Source organism: Sinohyriopsis cumingii, chromosome 17, assembly GCF_028554795.1.
Source record: "Sinohyriopsis cumingii isolate HCF-2022 chromosome 17, ASM2855479v2, whole genome shotgun sequence".
In the NCBI taxonomy this organism is placed as follows: Eukaryota; Metazoa; Mollusca; class Bivalvia; order Unionida; family Unionidae; genus Sinohyriopsis; species Sinohyriopsis cumingii.
Window position 1 is genome coordinate 18,918,492 of NC_142977.1, and position 26,036 is coordinate 18,944,527.

A 26,036-nucleotide genomic window follows, 5' to 3' on the forward strand; every position below is an offset into this window, starting at 1 on the left:
GAATATTGATTCTATATTTTCTTCAATAAACTCAGACCATACAATACAGTTAAATAGTTTACGTGATAGTTTTAGGGAGTATTTATCTGATTTGACATCTGCGCGCGATAATATCATCAGGTACATAGAGGTTTTAAATTTTATAGTTAATGCTTCTGAAATTATTTATAATAGAATTATAAATGTAGTTCTTAATTCATCAAGCGATTATAGAAAATCCTTCGCAACCAAGTACAAAATATCCGAAGCTGATATTGCAACATTTAAGTTCCCTGATTATAATCCAGATAAATTAAGAAAATCTGTCAATGATGTTATCGATGAACATTTTCCTAAAATACTCGATGCATGGAGAAAACTAGCCCCACCTCCAACTGTTCTCAGACATGATAATGATCCACACGGCGGCGGCAGGCACGTTTCTCCGGGAATCGTTAATATAACCAGCACAATCGTGGTCAATCTGGTTTGTGACGTAGTCGATGGTAGCTATCAAATAGATCTCGGAAAATCAAATCAGGCTCAACAAGGATACATCCTATATACATTTACACCACAAGTCCCCCCTGGAAGTTTAATCGTGCAAGAACCAACTAATCCTGTGTATATGCGGTGTCACAATAATATGTTAACACGAATAAATTTTAAGCTCACAGACCACCTTAATCGCTTAATTGACATGCGTGGAGAAGAGCTTGTGATAAATCTGTATGTGAAATCTTAATTAATCCAGTAAATGTTATATAATGTACCAGCACGTGATTGTTTTTTATACACTTGAAAAACGCCATCAGAACAGTGTTTTAAATTACACAAATTAATCAGTGTGCTAATTCTGATGGGGTAATTGGTACTGAAAATTATACAAATCAATCAGTTTGCTAATTCTGATGGGGTAATTGGTACTGAAAATTATACAAATTAATCAGTTTTCAAAAAAATACTACAAAAGAAAATATTGTATTATTATTCTGAAATATTTTTATTATTATTCTGAAATATTTTTATTTATGAATCAATCTGATGGGGTGGTTGCTACTCAAAAGTATACAAATCAATCAGTGTGCTAATTCTGATGGGGTGATTGCCACTTAAAAGTATACAAATCAATCAGTTTGCTAATTCTGATGGGGTAATTGGTACTGAAAATTATACAAATTAATCAGTTTTCCAAAAAATATTTTATTATTATTCTGAAATATTTGTAAATTAATTCTGATGTGATATACAGTGAGGGAAATTATATTACTACTCAGTCGTTACCCACTGACATAATTTTTCTTAAGTATCTTATGCGGGTACTGATTGTTTTTTTTGTTTCATATTCGCTGGATAATTCCGACCTGATCTTTTCTATTGCAACAGAAAGAGGAATAAATTAATTTACTTGATCATCGTTCACCATAGCCAGTGACTGAAACATAGCTGCCTGAATCCGCTTTATGAACTTATATTGAGATGATAGAACATACTTATTTTCATTTTTAAGTTCTTGTAACGTTTCAAAATCAGATATTATTTTTTCAGAATTTAGTTCATCAGATATATTAATTCCGTTTTCTTCTAGGTTTTTAATAGCAGAAATAATGTCTTTGATATTTTCTTGGTTCATTAAATAATATGGAAATCTTTAAAACAAAAAGAAAATTATCCCTGAACCCCTATCGAGTCTTTAGCGAGTTCAAGGTACAGGTACACGAAACACTACCCCGCTATGAGAGCCCCTAACCCGTCAAACAACGGTCTAGAGGCCCAAGAGGGTCTGTTTGCTGAAGATACAATGAAATGGATATATACAGTGAAATGAGTATATACAATGAAATGGGTATGTACAATGAAATGGGCATGTACAATGAAATGGGTATATACAATGAATGAATGACGGCACAAACATATATTATGAAACGATTTTTTAGCAAGTTCATTAAGTATCAATGAAATGGGTATGTACAATGAAATGGATATGTACAATGAATGAAGGACATTACAAACATATATTAAGAAACGAGTTTTTTAGCAAGTTCATTAAGTATGAAATGAAATATATACAATGAATAATTGAATAAAGGACGGCACAAACATATACGCTCAGCATAAACCCACCCACAATAATCAAGCCCGTGGGTGATACTAAAATATGTATCAACCACCGGTTGATACGTGATTGAGTTTTGTTGAGCGGGGGCATCTGGCGGAGCCCCGAATTATTATAAAAATCGCAATTATGCGCAAACCACCGACATGTTGTCAGCCATGGGGATTCGATCCTGGACCGCGAGCGTCACAGTCCAATACGATACCGATTGAGCTATCAAATCTTGTTACAAACATATGTTTCTTAAGTTAATATATAGCTAATAATCATTGAAAAGGAACTAATTTCTAATATATTTACTCAAAATACAATTCTGAATTCAAGAAATACGTTTATATGATATATTTTCACCAAACAATGCTAAATTAAGGAATTTCCTATTTACTATACCACGCCATGTATGATAGAACATCCGGTCTAGATCATCTAATTGCTAGACTTGTCAAAGGGAGTTTATTCGATAAATAAATAATCACACATACATACACAATCTCGCATTATATTTCTGCACTGAACAAGGAAAATGCAACTGATTTTTAATTCCAAACACTAACGTGGACCTATGAGTCAGTACATTGCCACACGACACAGACTAGACGCTGGATTCTGCACTCAGTAGGCTGGAATATACATGTCGGTTTTCTGTAGGTTAGATGTAATGTCTATGTGTTGCGCTGTTCTAATAGGGCAGAAAAATACACGAACTGTATATTTTTGTAAGTTAGAAATCTGTAATGCATACTGTTAAACTTGCTCCACCAGGCATCACAGACCTTGGATGTTGTATATGATTATGACCATAAATTACCTCCCTTTCATGAGTCAAAAAATAAGTAGTATAATAATGACAATTTCTGACCCCCCAAAAATAAATATAATTCGAGGTGGTGATGATAGTTAACAATACTGAAAAGTGATTTTCTGCTTATATTCTTTTGAGAAAGAGGTTATATATATATTTTCTGCTACTTTTTGTACTGAATATGGGTGAATATTAAAGTATTTCTCAGCAGAACATATCGAACGAAATATAATTTCTTCACCAGTTTCTGTGTTGCAGCCTTGATCACCCTTCTAGAAACTGTCTTACATCTTCCAGTATTACCACGCATACTATTCTCACTCTGTGAGATAGCTTGCAAATTAGATAGGGAGTTATTTTGAGGATTCCCGTCAGCATGATCAATAACAAGATCATCTTTGATCACTCCGAAAAAACACTCGTACGTAAATCGATGACAAAGATAATGTTTCTTTCCTCCCTCATTTGTGAATGTGAATGCTAGATAACCAGAATTAATGATAGACCAACCGGTCTCTTCAACCTGCAGTGTCTGATCATGCCATTACGATCTGATTCATAGTTTGTTATTGTGGGATGTGGGACAAATATATTTTGCTCCATATATGCAATAATGTTATTTGTTTAAATCATTGTTTGTCTGAAATCTTGATATATAATCTCCCACGGATTTTATAGCGTTTTCACTATTATTAATTTTTTTGTCATAATATCTTTTAAGTTCTCTGAACCGTTTTCCACCGCACTTTCCACATAATTCTGTTTTTCCTCGCACTCCAATACCACATCGCAGACACGGTATTGGTCCTAGACTTCCTCGTCGTATACTTTGTGAGTGCATCCAACAAAATTCCTTTCTGCAGGATTTGTTGCATCGATTTACTGAGCCGATCATCAACCATTTGCATTGAGACATTGTATACATATAATTTTCTTTATTTAAATATTTGTTTTAATTATATGAATGAGTTTGAGAGATTATCCCAAACTAGGCCTGTTAAATATAAATTCAACCTCGACAGATTATCTCCACACTTGCCAGTACGAGATCTGGTTGATCCGAAAAATAAAAGTTTGATCAATAAAATTCACGACGCCAAGAAAGAATTTTACGCGGATGGTGCATCTCATACATGGTCAACGTTCAAGATTATACGCAATACTATCAAGGACGCCACAATCAATGACAAGCGAGCGGCAACTATCATTAACTACATCGCTGCGTATGAGAGCAATCAAAAATATTTCTACAGAGTAAAATTTATTGTATTAACAGAAACAGGTAGTTGGATTATCCGTGACAAATATGATCATGTCCTTGGCAATAATAAGATCGCCATATTAAGTAAACATTCCAGACCGGGTCTATTGACGGGTATTGACAAACTGTATTATGAGCGAGCGTATCCTGTAACAGCTGTTTTTTTATGGAATCTATGAGATAAATAAAAAACCCAACGTTGATAAACTGACACCCATGAAATTTTCAAGGTTAAATTGTGTAGCCGAGCGAGTAATAGAACACTTTACAAACGCGATGCGTGGAAATGGATTAACTGATTTAAGACGTAAAAAAATAAACTCGTGGGCTGATTCAGTTAAGGATACCGGTGCTACAATAAAAGATGTTGCTGAGTTAGGAAAACTATTAAAATTTCCAATAACCGTAGCGACAATAACGGGAGAAGTACTGTACGAATCAAAATATAAATCAAAAGGAGCTTCAATAAATATTATCGATCATAACGCGCACGCATGGAACAACGCAGTAACAATATTTCCAAGTGATCGAACTGTTAGATTTTACCCCCCAGATATGGGGGCAGATATGTTTGATTTTATCAACGAAATAAGTAAAAACGATCCTGCATCGGTATGGTTATTTAAAAGTAATGAGGAGGGTGGATTTGATCAGTTTGTTAGACCAAACGGTGAAATATATCGCACAGAATCTCTCCACGACGAGATGAAAAATCTCGCGGAGAAGTTTTTAGAGTGCAAGCACTCTGCGGAAAATACTGACAAATTACTAACTAATTGCTTTACCGTTCCATCTGTTGTGGCTCATTTCGCTAGAGAAAGAAATTCATGGAAACCAACACGATTTGATTTACTTGAAGATGTACGCGCAAGTTGCGTCGAATACGGACATGGCGGATTGTGGAATACCAAATATAATTACAACGTTGTTATTTCGGTTGATATGGTTCCATGTTATCCAGGAAGTTTTCTAGGATACGGAGATTGTTCTGTATACTTTAACAGATTCGGTCACCCTACAAACGAGATGACGCGAGTGGCAATTAATGGACCATTACCTGATTTTGATCTGACTGGATTCGCTTGTGTTGAATCATTTGAGCTTAAGGAAAATCTTCACAAGATTTGTTATGTTTGGTTTGGTCGACATTTTTGTGAAAAACGTTGGGCGCCTATAGTTTTATTACGATATTTGCTAGATTGTGAGGCACTGACATCGCTGGTGGTTAGTGAGGCAATTATATCATATCACGCGCAGACCGAAGTTTGGTTGCCCATGCCAGATTCTATCAGTGCTGATGAAGTTATTAGCGAGTTTAAGGAAAAATGTCCTGATGTTTCCGAAGATGATATTATCAAAGAAGCTCCTAAAATTCTCGAGATTAAACCCAAAAACGCAAAAGATCTCGGTAGAAAAATTATAGGTAAATTTACTCAGGGTGGTGCATATGATCATAAAAGACATCACACACGATTAATTTTAGATGATGCCGAGTACGATTTTATAATCGCTGATACAACAGCGAGAAATATATTTGTAAATCGAGAAAGTGTTTATTTATCCGACGAAACAAAATTGGGTACGATCGTTAGTTATATAAATGATATCTTCCCACAGTATACTCATCTAAGATCTTCCATGTTGGCTTATGTTTCCATAAATTTATTATCGATGATTAATAGATTTCCTGAGGCCGCAGTCAGAGTCGCAACAGATGCGTTTTATATTTCGAGTAAATATTTAGAGTCTGTTATGAAATTTACAAGTAATGATGAACGATGGAGTTCGTGGAGAATAAAAAAGGAAATATTACACAACTATACAGATTCAGCAGATGTTCCGTTGAGACATTTTTATCGTAAGTGCAATAAAATATCAGAAATGTCGAAAGCATCATCGTTGAGTGATCCAATAACTAGATATAAGACATTATATCTCAATGGACCTGGTGGATGCGGCAAAACGACTCGAGCGATTAATGTTTTTAGAAATTCAGATATGATCGTGCTGACACCCACACATAGACTTGCACGCGAGATGAAACAACGGCAAGTACAATCGTGTACGTGTCATAGTTTCTTTCGGTGGCGCGGAGATACATGGACTCCTGAACGAATGGGAGAAAAGTATATACCTAAAATAATTATTTGGGACGAGATATGTACGGTGTCATTGGATACATTAAAAATGTTTCTTGATTGGTTGTTGACGAAAAACACCGCTGTGGTGGTGTGTGGCGATCATGGTCAACCACCGCCTTTTGTTGGACCATCTCCACATGATTGGTTAAAAAATTTCGTTGATTATTACGAAGAAATAGATGATGATCATAGAGCTCTCGATGCAAATTTAAAGGAATTTAAAAAATTAATCAGATTACAATCAAACAAAATTCAGTGTGAAATAATACGCCGAGTAATCTCAGAGACCTCAATGAGTGATTTGTTAAATTTATGGAGACCCAACGATTTGATCGTAGCAAGCAGAAAAATAATCAGAGACGATTTACAGCAGCAGTTATTTCAGCTGCATAAAGAAAAATATTCAGAATTACCCGTACCGTTATGTTACAGACCATCAGATACACGAAAACAGAATATTAATGTTGATATTCCAGGACAGACTGAGAATCAAAATCTCGTATTAAATGATATTGTCGCCGTTGATATCAGTGTGGTCGAAGATGCATTACACGCTGACAAATCTCTATGGGTGTTGGGATACGCTATGACGATCCACTCGTCTCAGGGATTAACTATTTCTGACACACGAGTCTGGATTGTAGACGATCACATCGAGTGGTCAAATTTAATCTATTTAGCGGTATCGAGGGTCAGAAATATATCTCAATTACGTAGAATTATAATTCCTGAAATCGTTAATAAATTTAACGTCATTGATGATGATATAATAAGAAGAAAATTAATCGGATACAAACAATCTGATAAAAAAAATAAACGCGACTTTGATCTTGATGTTGAATTTATTATTGAGTTAAAACAGCAGCAGAATAATCATTGCGCAAGTTGCAATTGTATAATGTTATGGCGGTATTCGAGTAATGATTCAAGACAATTTACCGTAGACAGAAAAGATAATAGTCGCGGTCATACACGAGAAAATACCACGTTGACCTGTCTTGAGTGTAATCGACGTCGGGGTGCAGGCACCCTTGGCGCTAGTGCTAGTTAAGTGATCGCGGTGGTAATTGTGTATCCGTGGGAATTATTTGTAGTTGCTCACGTACAAATCCACGTTGAGGAGCAGCCGAATCTAATCTGTAGATTGCAGGTCTACCTGGCGATCTTGTCACGGTGGATATTTTGTGTGTGGTAACACTCCAAATAGGATCAGTCGCTCTCGCGCTACCACCTTCAAGTTCACCCGGTTCATATAAATATCTAACTGTAACATCACCCAATATTTTTTGTTTTTCAGTACCTTTTCGTTGTGTTGGTATATTTTTTTTTTTGTGACTGCGCTAATGGGTTTCATGTTGGTTGTTCGTGTGATCTCGCTATTTAATACAACTATCACGCTTGGTAATCTTGCAACCCATTCGCGAGATCTTTTATCTTGAATAAATTCCTTCGCGTATTGATATCCAAATAACCGCTCAGCAAGTGTTCGATTAAATCGCTCAACAATTGCCTGATCACGCTGAATTGAAGTATGACCTCGTCGTATTTTGGTATTATGTCGTTTCATCAACGATGATACTGGACCAAGAAATTCCTTACCAGGATCAACCTGTAGCAGCTGTGGCCATCGTAGACCACTTTGTGGTCCACCACCTCGTTGATAAATTCGTTCAAACGCATCTGCTACTTCAGATGATGTTTTCATTGATAGCGGTTCTGCCTCTTTATATCTACTTGCAACATCAACTACAGTTAACGCGTACTTGTACGTTTTTCCACGCACAGTATCATGTGGTAAAAACAGAATATCTGCTTTATGAACTTCATTAGGAACACTAACATCGAAATACGCGTACTGAATTCGTTTCGGTGGTGGTAGATAAATTTGCCATATTGCCTGTTTGGATAACCACGCGCTAGCAGTAGAATGTTTAACCGCTGCTGCATCAGCGAGTTTACCAATTGCTGCTTTGCCTCTCCAATATCCTCTTGGTGAATAATAAATTAATTCCATTATTAATTACCAGCCCCAAACGCTAATTTACTTTTCATCGCGGATCTTACTAGCCCATTAGCTAATGATTCTCTGATATTTTTATTTTTTATGGAATTTAACGCGTGAATTAATTTCACATCTGCAATATGCCTATGTTGTAGATCTTTATTTTTATAAGCCACATCATGAACGTGACAAGCTCGATCAATAGCGTTTACTGGTTCCTCGCCTAGTTTTGGTTGATCTTGATTATCGAGCCTGATATCGAATCGAGTACCAGGACCGCAATAACTATATCCTGGTAGATGTTTTTCTCTTGGGTATTTAGCCCATGGAGTACCCGGAAACTTTGACATCAAATTAGCAATATCGCCACCGCGCTTATTAGGTAAAAACGAAAATTTCTTTCTACCGCACACAGAACATTTTCCACCATACGCTATTTTTTTATTTTTTGTTATAACTGTAGCTAAATCAGTAGTCGGAGTTTTAACTCTACAGCGTAAACAATATAAATTCATGTTATAATATATATGGATATAATTGATTTCTCAGCAACTCGGCAGCGAGAACCTGTTAAGCATCATCCTGCGCTACCTAATTCCATCAGAATGATTATCATAGGACCATCTGGATCGGGTAAGACGCAGTTATTACTTAATCTGATAATGAGATGGTTGAAATGGGATAAATTATATTTGGTAGCACCATCCGCTGATGATCAACGATGTTATGAAGTATTAAAAGATTTTAACGAAAACGCGCGATTACTGGACGAAGATAATGATGTTATAGAGTTTATAACAGATATTGATGAAGCACCGTCCGTTGATTTTTTAGACGGATTTATTAATAATTTAGTTGTGTATGATGATGTGATGCTAGATAAACAATCAAATCCAGCCAGAATATTTTCTCGCGGCAGACATAAAAATACAGATGTGATCTATGTTACTCAGCGATATACACAAATACCAAAAGTAATCAGGAACAATTGTAATATTTTAGTTGTGTTTAATGGCGTAGACACAAACACGCTGCGAAATATTCATCAAACTTGGTGCAGCGGTGACATGGATATAATTAAATTCAGAAATTTCTTTTCACGAGCGCAAGCTACTCCGCATGGATTTATAACAATAAATTTACATGATCCTAGAACAAGATATCGTGTGGGTCTTGATAAAATATTTGGATAAATTAATAAATTTAATTAAACAGATATCATTCATATAATGAACAACTGTGCGTGGTTAATTCAAGGAACAACAAATAAATGCAACAAAAGGTATCGTGGAGAATATTGTAAAAAACATAATTATATTTTAAAGAAAAATCCTCATGCTGGTTCACGAAGATGTGTTGGATGTAACAACGGCGTTAGAGGATTATATCAGATTTGCAAAAATTGCGGTGGAGATCGATACAGAAGTTTGATGAACTATTACAGAAAAAGAAAGAACATAAATCCAAAAATAGAAAAACCACCATCAGAACTTGAATATTACTTGAAGAACAAAACAAAAGATTCCCATGATTCAGATAATGATTCCCAATATTGATAGCAGCAGAGAGGGTTCGTCTACAATTCTGTTTGGGACAAACAATAATCGTAGACGTGGTATTGATCTCTATGAAGGGTCACTATTTTTTTGGTCTAAACACAAGGGTGACCCTTCCCTTAAGTGGTCTGTTCACCCTCTCTGCTGCTGAAGACGAGATATTATAACTTTGGATGTACATTAGGATTTAGTATTTTGGAAGGTAAGACACTGAATAATAAATCGGCTAAAACATGAAGACTTTCATTACAATGTATAACTCCATGGGTGACGTTCCCCATATCGTCAAATGCAGTAGACGAACTCGTTTTACTTGATGGAATAAACAATATACATTACCTGATTTGAAGGCATTCTTGAGGCCGTCCAGAAAGAACGTTAGCATATCTCCTTTCTCGCCTGCAACTCTGCTGTAATGCGTGGTAACGTATGTCTCTGGGTCGAATGCCACATCTCTGTGAGTGGTTAAAACTGTCTCATCAGACATATTTCTTGTTGATTATCACAAACAATTGTCATGTGCACACGGCACAAACTACTGTGTCAGAGATTGTATGTGGGGCAATGTACGACCCAAAGCAGCTTAAAGGCACAATAGTGCAGAGTGTCGGTAATTGTGTGAATGTTACAGATCATGTAACTAGTGAAATGTATCGACTTATAAGCTAAAATAATTCAAAATAACCTAGAGTTTGAGAAGATTAAATTGGGCAATTGATAAATAAACGAGAGAAAATGAATTTTTGTGGGGGCCCGCTTTAATTGAAACGTGTAGATCACGAACTGTTACGGAAGCGTCACGTGACCACAAAAAGTAAACGTCATCTTCGTCCAGTGGGCGGGTTATGAGTCACGTGGTTACAATTTAAATATCTGTTATAAACAAAAATGGCGGACACACGTGAGAGTCAAAAACGTAAAGGTCGCCCGCGCTTATCGCTTTCCGAGAAGAAACGTCGAAAAACTGTCTGTGAAAACGAACGGGGCTTATCAAGGATTCATCTTGGGGACCAGTTTGTTCGATGGAGAGCATTGTTGTAAGAGTTAGGACTGGCATCAGACACTGAAATGGCGAAGTTGTTGTTGGACAGGTAAGCCAATGTATGTGTTATATGGTGATACGGATTAGTTTCCCCAGAATCAAGTGACTGTGATGTCTATGTATAAGTGTTCTCCATTTTTCAATATCGTGTTCCTACTGTATGTTTGAAAGCACACTGTTTTATTAATACAATGTTTGCACAAGGACTTGCTTTGTAATATGCCCAAAATAGATGTGATCGGCTGATCAATATTTCACTCGGTGACTGCATATTGTGTATTGTATGTTGGGGTGGAATATATTATTTATTTTTTATAACAGCGTGCTCATAAAGGTCTTTGTACACCTGTCAATTATCTTCGTGAGACAGTTTTTTTTTTTTTTTTTTTTTAAAATTCGGCGAGGGAACTTAGATACATTTACAAACGTTATCATTATTTATATCATATATATATCCCTCTCTCTCTCTCTCTCTCACACACCCCCTTAGGTTAATGTGACATGCACATACAGGGATGGTCCTGGCTTTTAAAAAGCTGTCGCCAAAATAATCGCCAACCTCAATATTTTGTCGCCAATTTTCAAAAAGTGTCGCCAAAAAAAGTAGTGTACATTTTTCCAAGTGTTAATTTAGTCTATTAATGTAACAGGCAATGAAAATTACAAAAGATGGATTAGTTAATACTTTAATTACAACAAGCATTAACAAAATGTTACAAAGTGTTACATGAAGATCCGTCGCGATTTTAGGGCTGCCCACTTGTTGAATGCAGTTTCAAAGTCTAATTTTTCACATCTGTACATGCTGATTCTCATTAAATTCTCGAGAGATGAGATGCAGAGCTTATTTCTGATGTCAGTTTTTATGAGGTTCATCTTACTGAATCCACGTTCACAGTCCTCAGTGCTGACAGGTGACACCAGTAGTCTCTCAGCAGCCCCCCCCCCCCTCCCCTTATGGCTAGCTTCACAAAGCTTGTAGCGAATTGCTTCCTAAATCCCAAGAATGATCACTGAATGCTGTATAAATTTTCTCGACAAGAAAAATAGGATCTCCATTCCCACGAATGAAACTTACACGAGTCAACACCTGGCAATATAGGACCGTATATATAAGCGTAAATTCACACCCAATTTAGGGATTCTTTCACTCCTGTATTTTGAGAAATAAATAATTATTATTAATTATGCAAAACTGTTTTGTTTTTTTTTGTTGCTATTTCTTGTTGCGGAGTTTAAGTCTCTGCAGCCGTAACACGGGACTGATGACAAAAGAAAAAGATCAATGAGTAAAATGCTGCACTGGCGACAGATGTAATTGTGATTGAGATTTTTTCCATTTGCTTTGTATTTATACACAGTAGTCGGTACTTCAAAGGTTATCAGTTTTCTATGAAGGTTCAGCAAAACTATTGTATTGGTATATGTATAAAAAAAAAAAAACAGAAGGATTAGCCATACAAAATTGTATCTGTTCTATTCGCGTCTTCAGAAGTCGGTCAGTTGTAAGTATAGTGCGGTAGCATGATTGACTGTATCGCAGCATACAGTACTCAGCCCAGATGTCAGCATAAGCAGATTATGATGTAACAATGCACTGTAAAGATAGGGTTGTCAATAAGAACAAAGGATCGTTTGTGTAACAGATTGATTCCAATGCATTGCTTAGTCAAGTTTATGGCTTCCTTTCGTTCTGGCTTTAAATTTATTCAGTCCAAATCCATGATTGTATGTACAAATTAAATAACCAAAAAGTATGTCGCCAAAAAAATCGCCAGATGGGATATTTTTGTCGCCAATAAGGAAAAAAAATCGCAATTTGCGACATTGGCGAAGCCCAGGACGATCCCTGACATAACTTGCGTAAAAGTTTAATAACCTTATCATGTAAACGTGATGGAACAAATAATAAGATTTTATTGTACATCTTTCAGCTACTAGTAAATCTATTATAAAGCACTCTATTGACTACAATTACAAAAGGATATCTAGTCATGATAGGAAAGGATGTTGTAGTGCTACCAGAATATATGGCTGGCAGATTGTTATCAGTTAAAGTTTTGAGCTGCAGTCAAGTTAGTTTTATTGATGTGAAGTTTTTTTAGATCTATTATTATGTATTCTTGCTTAAATGAAGTATTTCAGTTCTAAGTGTTTAACACAGTGCACAAAGAAACAGATTTAAAACATAACTTATAATACAAATGAATATTTAATTCATATTTTAAGTTACAAAAGTTACAAAGAATATAGCAAAAGATGAACCCAAGCATACAGAACCGATGGCCAGTACATTTTCATGCTTCACATCAACACCTGGCCAAGTGCTTTTGCAACATACTGAGAGAATGAAGACACCTTCAGTATCTGAAGTATTTGCTATTAAATCAGGAAGGTAAAAATGACAAGTTTCTTGCAGATTTTTTTTTTGTGTTTGGGTGGGGGTTGTCTTACAATTGTCATTCTGCTGAAAACAATGATGTAACAAATGCAATGCTGTCTGATAAAGGACATTATTATAACTGCCAGCAGGTTGAGTTCCCACTTCATGCTTTTCCTAGTTTGAGTTCGAGAAAAACCTTGACTTTCGCTTTCTCAGAAGTGGGGTTGGGTATTTCAACTGTGCCACTTGATGCATAGAAAAAGGCATAATTTGAACTGTCATTGTTTTGGTTATGCAAAAAAGTTCCAGTATACTGTGCTGGCTAACCCAATAATCACAGCTGTTTTTTTTCCCCACTCAATACTTAGAGGACCAGTGATTGTATATTGAAATTGTGTCTACATGCCTCATATGCTTTCTTTATGCCGTTTCCCATTTATACATGTATCTATGGCCCACACGCAGTTCTTGCTAACACCCTCTTCCCATCTATCCACTTAGCTCATGATGAATGCACATAAGACATATTTAATTTAAAAACAAAATACTGAGATAACAGTTGAAGTTTGTTTTTGGAAACCACTGGCAGTTCATTAGAACTTTATTCATTAGGACTGGTGATATAACTTATTTGGGATTTAATTTACAGTACTGTAAGTTCTTTTTAAATTTCATTTTTTATTCTTGGGAATTAAATGACTTGTTGGTTTTCACTCTTTACTGTTATAAAACTTTTGGAATTGAAAAGCTGTTTCTGTTTTAATGATTGCTCTTTCATGCATTTTTAACTTTATTTTATCTACCTACTTTTCAAGGTTGCCAAACAAATGGATAATATGGATTTATTACAATGGTCCCAAGACTTGAACCAGTTTTGGTTTTCATGCAAGACTGCTAGCAGCTATGGACAATTTTTGTGAGTTTTCAGTTCTTTTATTTGAAACATATATGTAAACATTTGCTATCGTATACTTTTGCATGAAATCAAAATTACAGTGCATAATCCTTATCTTCTGATTTCTTTTGATGTATTTTTTATCCATATATATTCATTACCAAATCTTCTAGGTATGTAGTTTATTAAAAGTAATTTATTTGAAATGTCAGAGTAATGTGGAATATTGAAGGAACAATGATCTGAGGAAAGCTTGAATCCTGCTACGCTAACTAGTAGCCAGTTCTACAATGTAGCTTTCTCTTTATGATATAAATCAAGTTGTCTTATCAATATGGGGTCACCATGACAAAAGAGACGAGCTTTAGGTGCTAAAGGTATTGATTGTGGCATTCTTTCAGAGTATCTTGAGGAGTGTCCTAAATCACATCACCAATACACATGAGTAGATCCTCTCACATGGCCAAGGCATTAATAAATGTCTTCATGAACCTTACCTGGAGAATGAAGAGCTGACAAAGCCTTGGCCTGATGAAGATGATCCCAGTAAGAAAGCCAAAGTGCTGAAAACCTTGGCACAGGTGCTCTTGGACCAAAGGTTCCTAAACAGTGGAGTATTACTTAAATTTCAGGTATGCCATTTCAGGATTGCAACAATTGCATGGCATTTAAAAGAAAAATGTGAAAAACACTTTAAATATTTTTATTCTCAACTAAATAATAAATTACTGTATATATTTACCATTTGAAGATCTGAATAAGTTAGAATTCATAAGATGTGTGCACATGATACATGTATAGTGACTCTCCTTCTCAAGTCTTTGGTAATTTCAGGTATAATACATGCACATCAGGTATAAACAATTCCATGACACTCTATCAATAAACACTTCAGTAAAGATCTTATGTATGCAAAAATTACCAACAGTAATGATTGTTTAATAATTGTATTAATCTGTTAGCAGATTACAAATAACACATGTTACAAGATACATGTTTTTGATAATTGCAGAAGCACTGCTGAGCTTGAAGTTTTTCATCAGCAGATCATGATGTACAGTGCCAAGAGATTTTCATACATCCCTCCTGTGTAAAGGATTAAGAATGAGCTAGCTGCTTTGGATCACAATATCCATAGTGGCTGAGGTGTAATGAGAAACAAAGAAGGGGAAATAGTGTAAGCTTGTTTCACTACAGGACATTAGAAATAATTTTATACATTGATTGTGCATTATGATCCCTGCCTGGAGATCAGACGAATGGAGTATTATTTACATGTACAAGTCATGAAAACTTTGTATTAGATACAAGTCATTTTGCAACAATCGGCACACATTTATATTTGTGGTAAGGAATCTTAATATTTTCATGCATACAGATCTTGTAATTAGTATTGTTATCATTCTAGTGGATATTTATTTTGATTTGAGCAATGCAAGTCTAATAATTAGATCCAGTGATATGTATAGCACTTTCCCAGGGGACTGACACACTTTATTAAGGATATATGGGGTTTATGGAATATCCTCAGGACGTTTGGGGTAGATGCTGTCATCAGGATGATTACTAGCTAATACCTGTTCATGAAAACATGTTGCTTTCTGAAGGAATGGGCAAAAATGCATCCTGTCTCACATAGTATTTTGTGGATAGAACAAATAAGAACAAAAACAACCCCTCAACAACTCCTTCTTGGGAACTGATCATAAGGCTCTAATATTGGGTAAAAGGTTAATATGGGGGATGCTTGTCACACATGTTAAGAAAATAAAATTTTCTTTAAAACAGGCATCGATGTTACAGCAAAAAAAGCGGCAGATGGTCCATCTACCCTTGCAAGGAAAAGAAAACATCCCCACATCAGGGAGCTTATAAAGAAAGCCCTCATCTGTCAACTTGAGGGAAAGCAGGGTATGCAGAGGAGAAGAGAACTAAAGGAAGATGATCCCAGTAGAATTTGTAGAAACCTGGCACCTCAAGAACCACCATCAACTCTAATTTTGGTGTGGTGAAGGAGATTTCTCAATTTTAATTATGTAAAATATGAAACAATGCCTGATATATGGAGGTGTCAGCTAAGGCAGGTTACACTTTATATAATATCCTGAAATATCAGTAGTTGAAAATAAAATAATGTATAATATTTTATCTGCAGTTGCTGAAAACATTTTATATTGATTATTTATGATCTTCGTGCCCACATTGTTTATAGGTAGAAATAGACTGGTGTTAAAAAAAATCTGAAAGCATTATTGTTTGATGCAATATTATGTGCATTTATTAGAAAACAATGAATAAAATCAATTGTATTCATTTATATGCAAACTCATACATGCAAGGAAGTGTTTAAGTTCATGCAAGCCTAGAGGGGATGAAGCCAGTGTATTGTACATCTGGATATTTGTCATGTATCTGCCAGAAACAGCAAGAGGGAATTACATGTCTCTGTCCAGACCCCAGCCTTCCATGTTGCCATAGTATGAACTGCCTATAGGTAGCATGACTGTTGGCACTCATCAAGTCAACTTTATTGTTGAGGACAAGAACATTTTGTCTGTACATTCTGGACAAGGCAAGTACATCCTCATCAAGGATTAGATCTTGAAAAATCTGAAAAATTATTCCAATTGTATTATGCTATTTCTAAAATGTAAAAAAATAATTTTTTTTAGAAATAATAGGAACATGTGCTTATTCAAATGTTATTCATCTTCGATCAGCAAATTCCACTGTGAAATACACGTGGATCAAAACTGCACATGGTTTTTATTTTGACATGAACACTGACAGTTCCATCGCAACTAGAACTGATAGTTTGTGTTAAGATGGACAGCTCAAAGTTTTTGGGGAGCATTTCTAGAAGTCAGAGACTCCTGCATTGGGATCAAATAGGAATGGCTGATTGCAGCTTAGATTTGTTTAGTATAGTGAGGTACCCACTTTGAAATCAGGTAATGAAAAGAATCTACTCGATGAATATCAGTTGTAAATTAAAACAAAGTCCTTATCATTTGCATGCATGTCTGTTTTTGGACGGCTTACAATTTTAAAATTCTTTCACAGTGGTTGCAAAGAAATAACATTTACAACAATCATGTTTGTACATCAATTATCAATCTTTGAGAGTCCACCTTGGAAATGGAATTCATTGTAAATGTTGTATTGTAAGAGTAACTATCAAAGTTTTAATTCTGTTTGTAAATTGGTGCATTATTTTGATTTTATTGGTACAAAGTGCAAGTTGTACATTCATAGGCATGTGCTACACATATCCTGTATACAGAAAGAGGTTTTCTGTACCTTATCCTACTGAAAAGCCATAAACTTGAATTAACTTTTTTACTGACATGTTCAGTCCATGATAGGTTATTATCTACCAAAACACCAAGTAGTCTATCATGACAAACAATTTGCAAATTTGTATCCTTCCATGTCAGACATAGTTCATCACTACCAAGATTTGTTCTTTTTTGCCATGTTGAGATAAGTAATATTTTAGTTCTTCAACTATTTACCACTATGCCATTGCATGTGCACCAGTTGTCCAGTTTGTTTAGGGCATCCTGTAAATAAATTTATAGTTTGTGCTTTGTGTTTTGGATGTCTGACAATGTTGTGTCATCTGCATAGAGATCTGTAGATGAAATTGAGTCCCTTAGTGAAAAGTGGTAGGCCATTAATAAATAGTATCAAAAGTAATGGACCTAAAATTGAACCTTGTGGTACTCCATATCTAATTGTTCCAGGTTCCGACAGAACATTATTTATATAAACATGTTGTGTTCTCTCACTTAAGTTTGAAGTAAACCATCTAATTGTGCTTTCATCACATTGGTTGATTTTCAGTTTCTTAAAAGAATTTCATGTACACCAACCCATAAACTTTCCTGAAATCTACAAATAGAGATCCTATTATTCAACTTTGATCAAGTGGTTGAAGCCATTTATCAGTTAGAGAGATCAAGTCTGTCTCACATGAATGTTTCTGTCTAAAGCCTGACTGAATAGGGTGTAACAGCAACTGTTTCGTTAAATATGACATGAACGAATCATGGACATGTTTTTCAATCAATTTTGACAAGTTTTGGTTGTATTGAAATTGGCTGGTAGTTATCAGCATCATTCTTAGAACCAGATTTGTGCATAGGCATTACTTTTGCAGTTTTCCATATTTTGGGGACAGATGAGGTTGCAATATTTAAATTGATTATGAATGTTATGCTATCTGAAATAGCTGAGGCAGAAGTTTTAATGAGTGGTGGACCAATCTGATCAAGTCCTGTAGCTTTCTTGATATCAAGTTTACTGAGACATTTTTTAGCAGTTTTTTATACCTGTGGGATAGAGAAACATACCTCCTTAGGGATTTTTCAGTCCATTATAGTTGTTTTCTATCACTGGTTCTTTTAACTTAGTGGTAACTTTAGTGAAAAAAAATCACTCAAAACATTTGCAATGTCAGTGTCATCAGTGACTTTTGTGTCATTTACCAGAAGTGAGTGAATTTTATTTGTCTGATTTTTGTGTGTTACCCCAATGAGTTCACTGAAGACTTTCGAAATGGAGTTTGTGTTGCTCTTTGGGTTTTCAAGCATTGATTGATAAAAAGTTTTTTTTAGCCTTTTCAATCATACTTGTTATGTTATTTCCCCATACTTGATATTGTGCATGGTTTCCCATAGCCTTCAATTGGTCTTGTGTCTTCATAGCATCTAGAATTTCAGTAGTAAATCAGTTAGGTTGGATTTCATACTTTACTCAATGTACTTTTAGTGGTGCATGCTTAGAGACTACATTCATAAATCAGTCCACACTTTTAGAGCTTCACATATGTCATCACAATTTTGGATAATATTCCATGGAACTTTATATAGGTCATCTTAAAATTGTTATTTACTTCAATTTTGGAAAGATCTGTAAGTGATAGTTTTGTGTGTATTTTTCCTATTTCTGTTGCATTTAACCTTCGTTGTCAAAAAAGTAGGATAGTGGTCACTAAGACCAACATTCGGTACATTAACATAAGCCACATTGTTTGGTAGGTTGGTATAAATGTGATCAATAAGAGTGCTTGATATTTCTGTTACACTTGTGGGCTCATTTACCAGCTGGACTAGGCCTAATGATTCAAAAAATTCTATCCAGTTACTCCTTATTTGAGTATTGAGTAGGTCCTTATTTACACTGCTGAATATATTTGTTTCTTTCTCCTGTGCATGAACATTTTCTATTTGTTTCATAGTGTTATCATTCCAAATTGCTTTGGAGGAAGGTGACCTATAAATGAAACCAACTAGAAATGATTCTGCATTATTTTGAGAAATTTCCACCCAAATATTCTCAATTTCATGTGACCCCAAGTCAGGTCACCTTTCTGCATTTACATCTTGTAATGTATACAATACCCCCCCCCCCCGCTGTCTCTCTGTCCCTGCATAATGGTTTATTGTAGCCTTGACAGTGAAATAGATTATCATTGTGGCTAGCATTTAATTTGGTTTCAGTGAGTTCTAAAACATGCATATTATTTTCCTTAGAAGACAACATTAACTTAATCTGTTCTATTTTTTTCCACTATACCTTGTACATTTAAGTGACCCATGTTCAAACCTTTTGTATTTAGTTTCATATCAATTATATGTATTTCATCATGCAATGGGGTACTCTGTGAGATTGTCTCCATAATACTTTTACCATTTTGGTATCATATAAGGTGGCCATATAAATGAGGTGGCCTCTGTATTTTCTATGGTATCTGTGCATAGTCTTCCTTTATCAAATCATATTGGGGTTGGGTGTTGAGTAGCAACAAAAAGTAAAGCAGTTTAAACATACATTGTTTGGTAAAATAACTAATCCTTTAATACAAGTATGCATTTTCTAAGTTGTGCAAAACACTACTGACATAGATATTAGAGTCTTTGCCAAGTTACTTAGTACCAAACATTTTTCAATATCTATCAATAATTGTTTTGCAAGATATAAATAAACAATTACCCTCATTCTTGTCTGCCTTGTCTGAACTATGTGTAGAGCTTGTTCAGCTCAGATTTTAGGCTGCACAGCATGTCTTCCTCCTCTCCCCCATCTGGTTTTTCAACTTCTTGCTCCATGCCTCATCCTTCCTCTCCCTCTTCCTCTTAAAGGTCGTTCTAGAACTGAGCTTGAAAGTGAGCTGATTTAAGTCTATCTAATGAATTTTAATATGTAAAAGTATTTCATAATTTGACAACTTATTCATGATTACTTATCAAACTTATTGGAATATAGTGCTAACTTTGGATCAGAAATTAATACATGAGAGGTTGTGATTTGATGGTAGTTTTTTTGGGCTGGATCAGGTCAAGTGTTGGGTGGGGTGGGGATCCAAAATTTAAAAAGGGCCCCTACTTTCCTCGAATGGGCACCAAAGCAAAGTCTATGTGTCTATTTACTCAGTGTGCACAATACCCAATAAACATGTGCAAGAATAAAAATGTGGTCAAACTTAAGCTGACAAGTGACTGTACGTTTGTGTGTGCGTACTTTTTTATGATCTGGCCATGAGTTTTCAACCTGGATTCCATATTCTAGTCGCAGATTTAAAAACAAAAAGCTTATTTAAAACCTTGTGTATGTAAAGTATTAACTTGGAGAAGCACACAAATTCTTTTCCGCTTTGTTTGAAACGTCAGAAAAATGGGTGTTAGGTGTCCACTGGTGACAATCTGGTTAGAATTTATAAATAGATTAATGAAAATACTCAATTTTGAGCATTTTTAAATATGCCTGATGCTTTTCATTTATAAAAGTGAGTGGTGGGGACGTGAGGGAGTACGAATTCTACTGGGCAAGAAATAAAGTGAGTACCTGTGGGTTTTTGCAATACTGTACAGAGCACGTCGATTTAAATTATTCTCGTACCACAAAAACTTTGAAATAACACTATAAAAGTAGTTCTACATACATTTCATTGTTTTCTCTCAAAATTAAAATTAGAGAGGAAAAGGATAAGAAGAAAAAAACGAGATCAGAAGAAGATCGTACTCACCGTTGTTGACATTTTGGGCGGTCTCGTAGCGTGGTTGTGTTTTAAGTCATCATCTTCAGTGTTTACAATGTGGCCTATAACACTGGACAACAAATTTTTACAAAAGTCATGTTACTGAAATAAAATTAGTCAATTCTTATCAATTTTTATGTGCTGAACACGAATATGACAGTCAAATTGCAAAATTGGCTCTAGTTTTTTTGTAATCTGCAAGAAATTAATGTTTACATAACAAAATGCATTCCAATAGTAAAAGGTCAACTGTAATAGCCTACCTATAAAAAATCAAGTCATTGACTACATCTTAGATTTCTTCGCCTGTCTCTTGTACAGCTGTTCGGGAGCATCTCTGAGGAGTGTCCAGCAGTAGTCAGCCAGCATTGTAGTGGACCATTTTCCCTGGTATCTTTGTTCCATTGTTGCGATATCTTGATGAAAACGTTCGCCGTGTTCATCACTAACAATACTACAGTTGCTAGGAAAGAAATCCAAATGGGAATGAAGGAAGTGAATCTTTAGAGACATATTGCAGCCAAGTTTCTTATACTTCATCAACATGTCTTCTACTAGTTCCTTATAGTTTTCTGCCCTAACATTTCCGAGGAAGTTTGTAGAAACTAGGCGAAAAGCATTCCATGCTTGTTTCGCGTCACCTTCCAGCAAGTTGTTGAACCGGTCATCTTTGAAAAGCTCTCGAATCTGAGGACCCACAAAAACTCCCTCTTTAATCTTTGCTTCGCTGAGTCGAGGAAATTTTTCATGCAGGTATCGGAATGCTGGCAAAGTCTGGTCAATGGCTTTCACGAAGTTCTTCATCAAACCTAGTTTGATGTGAAGGGGTGGTAGCAAGATTTTCTGAGCCTCAACCAGAGCTGGGTGTTGGATATTCTTCTCTCCAATGGCTACATTCTGCCTGTGAGTCCATTCCTTCCTCATGTAGTGCATTTCCCTTGCTCGGCTATCCCACTCGCATAAGAAACACATGTATTTTGTATATCCTTGCTGCAGTCCCATTAAAAGGGCAACTACCTTCAAATCACCACAGAGGTGCCAGCTGTACTTGTTATACTCAATGGAATTCAGTAGCTGCCTTAAGTTATCGTATGTCTCTTTCATGTGGACAGCATACGCTACTGGAATAGATGGAAGAATGTTTCCATTGTGCAAAAGCACAGCCTTGAGACTCAGTTTCGAAGAGTCCACAAATAGTCTCCATTCTTGTGGGTCATGAGTGATTTTTAAAGCATTCATGAGGCCCTCAATATCGGAACAGAATATCAGATTACTTTCCTTTCTGAAGAAAGGCTCCAATTGCTGGTGGCGCTTTCGATATGCAGTAATTGTGACATCTTCTTCTAGAAGATTCCATTGTTGGAGTCTTGATCCTAGCAATTCTGCCTTGTTCTTTGATAAGTCCAAATCACGAATCAGGTCATTTAGTTCTTCCTGTGTTATTCTGTGTGGGGTTGATGATGCACCACAGTGAAAATCTGGATCACTGCATGCTGATGGACCAGGAGAAGAACAGGTCGACTCACCTTTGTCTTCGTCAGATGAATCAAGAGAATATTCTGCTGGAGGTTCTGGAATAGGAAGTCCCTCACCATGTGGAACTGGTCTCAATGCAGACGGAATGTTTGGGTAGACTATTCTCGACTTCTTTCGCTTCGTTATTCCGCCGGAAAGAGGAGGAACCAAGCAGAAGTAACAGTCATTTAGGTGGTTGCTTGGCTCTCTCCACACCATTGGGACTGCAAACGGCATTGATGACCTTTTGCAATTCAACCACTGTGAAAGCTGTGTTGTACATGTAGCACAGCATATATGCGGAGCCCAAGGCTTGTCTTGGTCACCAACCTTGCATCCGAAGTAAAGATGATATGCCTTCTTCACTTGAGAATTGATACTTTTCTTCTGGTTGGCAAATGTCACTTCCCCACAAATATAGCAAAAATTGTCCGCGGTATTAACACACTTTCGAGGCATTACTGTTCTTTATTGTACGTAAATGGATAAAATAATAAGTTTTATGTAACAGTAGCTTGAACTGTCTCGCACAACGTCTAAAATATTTTAAATGCTGAACCTATCTGATTGGGCTTTATATAGTACACTGCTTACGTCAGCTTCAGCAGCCGCCTGGCATTAGTATAATAGGCCTACACATGTATAGTACACTGCTGACGTCAACTTACTTCAGCAGCCGCATGGCATTAGTATTGCATTGCATCAGAAAATGATGCAATCAACTGTGGATGATGTGAGCATGATGGTATTATGCAATGTTACATCATTATTCCGGATGTTGCTGCAGTCCTACTGGAGAAATTTACACAGTGAAACATAGAAAATGAGGTATATGAATATCTTCAAAACGAGAGCCAATACAAATTTTTCACGGTTATATTCGTGTTCGGCACACCAAAATACTACAGATTAGGGCCTTTTCAAGTCAGTAATGATTTCACTGTTGACCAGTGTAATTATGCAAATTTCGGTCACCGGAATTATGTGTTTTATTCATTCGGGATCTGCCAATCACTGCCGAGCGGGATTTCAACATGGAGACGATAGATTCGTTACTCTACGTACGTAGATTTCAGAGAGCTCGTATTTCATAACGAGAACCCCTACGTACTTGATATTACCCCAGAAATGCCTTTTAAATAGTATTTAATCAGTTGATATACATAAATGTCCCAACATTTTTGCAAGAACATTCACCCTCAGCTGCACTATTGTGCCTTTAAGGAGTGAATATTTAATTTAGAATCGGAGGGGGGTGTTGTTGCATTTCGATAAGTTATTTTTTCAACTCTTTTTTCATGGATAGAATACCCTTTTTGTTTACATTAGACAATTCTTTTCAAGTTATGTGAGAACAGGAAATTAGAATCGGTCACGTATTGATGCGCTTTTCATTTGTCTGACAAATAATTCATTTAATTAGTGTGAGGAGTCCGTTCTGTTTAAGTTGTTGAATTAATGTGTGTGTGTGTGTGTGTGTGTGTGAGAGAGAGAGTGGGGTGGGGGTCAGTTATGTAGCGATTTACCTTTCTGCATTCTTTCCGGGGTTCTCCCGGGTTCTTCCTCCACCATTACTACTGGCCGCCATGTATAGCCTATCGTGTGCTGAAAAATGGCGTTAAACCCAACAACAACAACCTTTCTACATCGTGTATGTAACACATTATTACGTCACACGTAAATGCATAGAATGATAGATACACAAATAATGACGTCAATATATTGATAGCAACTGTGAAGTACTGTTGTGTCTTTTATCAACCCAAAAATGAGTGGGGACATGTAGATGACGGATACCCTAAAATATGAACTAATTTAAATAATTTTCGTATTGTTATGTATGGAAGAAAAAGACTGACGTCCAAGTAACGATATAGTTCTCTAAGATACGTTTACATGCCGGCGTTCTTTACAATTACAAAGACAATGGACAACTTTTATAATTATTCAAGGTCACCGGCCCATATATCATCTATGTTTATTCAGTAACCACGGCCACAGGCCCATGTACAATTCATGTTTATTAGTTTAATCATATTGTATTGTCACAATATGATACAACGGGAGTGGACACAAGCTCTTACAACTTAAATTAGCCATCTCCCTGCATAATACATGTATTAGAACATAGTCGTGAACATGTCAACAGTGACTAATAACGACAAAATGATGATGATTGTGCTGATGCTGATGATGATGAGAGGGAGAGGAAATGTGTGTGTGTGTGTGTGTGTGATTGGATTTTTACAAGAAAGCATTGACACTTTTTCAGTCATATCGCTATGATGTATGCAGTGTGGCAGTCTATAATTATGTCTAGCACTGGGCATCATGCCGACGTCATCTAGCATCATGTCCCACCCAGTCACATTAACCTGACACTAGGTCTAACAGTCATAACACTAACCTCTTAATGCTGAGCGTGAAGCGAGGTAGATATCTGTTACATTTTTATAAGTCTTTGGTATGACTCGGCCGGGGTTCGAACCACCGATCTCCCGCATGCGAGACGGATGCTCTGACCACTAAACCACCGGAGCGGTCAGAGAGAGAGAGAGAGAGAGAGAGAGAGAGAGAGAGATGTATCTATCGAAATGTACTAAGATGACTTTGGTGCTCCTCCCATAAAATCCATCCATTATATGATTGTTTTGTCTACTTTTTCGTTTCCCATAAACATTGTTGGGTTAGTTCGTGTTGTGATTAGCTCCCGTCAGATGATGACTGTTCCCAATGACTTAAAGTCAGATTACCGTCGTTACTCGCGTAAAAGACGAATCCAGCTGCAAGCTGCACAGACCCAGATCTACCATCACATAATTCTCCGGCAGATTTGAGTGTAAGCAGTTTGTTGGGAATAATTAGTAGTTTGACTCGACTTACAGCGAGTACATACGGTCCATATTAGTGGAAAAGGTACCAGGTCACATATATGTCCATCTTCAACGTCTTTTATGCAGATACACAATACACTAGACCAGGGGTCTCAAACTTAAACCGCCTCGGGGGCCGCATGAGGGCCGCATCACATTTGTTATCCCTCATGACACCTTGTGACGACAAACATTTTGCGGGACACAGGATAAGACTTAAGTGGCCGCATGCGGCCCACATGCCGCTTGTTTGAGACCTCTGCACTAGATGTTGTAAAATAATATATAGCTCGTAAACCTTCATTACACTAATATATTTCGCTTTGAATATAAACCCGCCATTCTGACACTATTTCTTGAGAAGGAACATCTTACGATTTTACTCAAACCCTTGCCAAGGCACGAACAAAGCTAACTTCCAGAAAGTCA

General features: G+C 36.3%; 2 protein-coding genes across 3 annotated transcripts in view; both read right to left on the reverse strand.

Moving 5' to 3' along the window:
* LOC149777858 (nicotinamide N-methyltransferase-like) overlaps positions 1-25,833 on the reverse strand; it is a 42,145-nt gene extending 16,312 nt beyond the window's left edge. Inside the window, exon 1 of one of the 2 annotated variants that reach the window (XM_089938942.1) lies at positions 24,261-25,833. In XM_089938942.1, coding sequence (XP_089795068.1) covers positions 24,261-24,306 — 46 coding nt within the window. In that variant the 5' untranslated portion in view covers positions 24,307-25,833. Of the gene's footprint in view, positions 1-10,196; positions 10,499-24,260 lie in introns of those variants that run through there. The other variant, XM_089938941.1, reaches the window with a different exon arrangement.
* Positions 16,070-21,246, reverse strand: LOC149777859 (P2X purinoceptor 7-like). Its single transcript, XM_089938943.1, has 3 exons — positions 21,208-21,246; positions 20,175-20,329; positions 16,070-16,787 (listed from the first exon to the last, which is right to left on the reverse strand). Exons 2-3 carry the CDS (start codon positions 20,178-20,180, stop codon positions 16,530-16,532), a joined length of 264 nt encoding a protein of 87 aa, XP_089795069.1. The 5' UTR covers positions 20,181-20,329; positions 21,208-21,246; the 3' UTR covers positions 16,070-16,529.
* Positions 25,834-26,036: the final 203 nt, after the last annotated feature.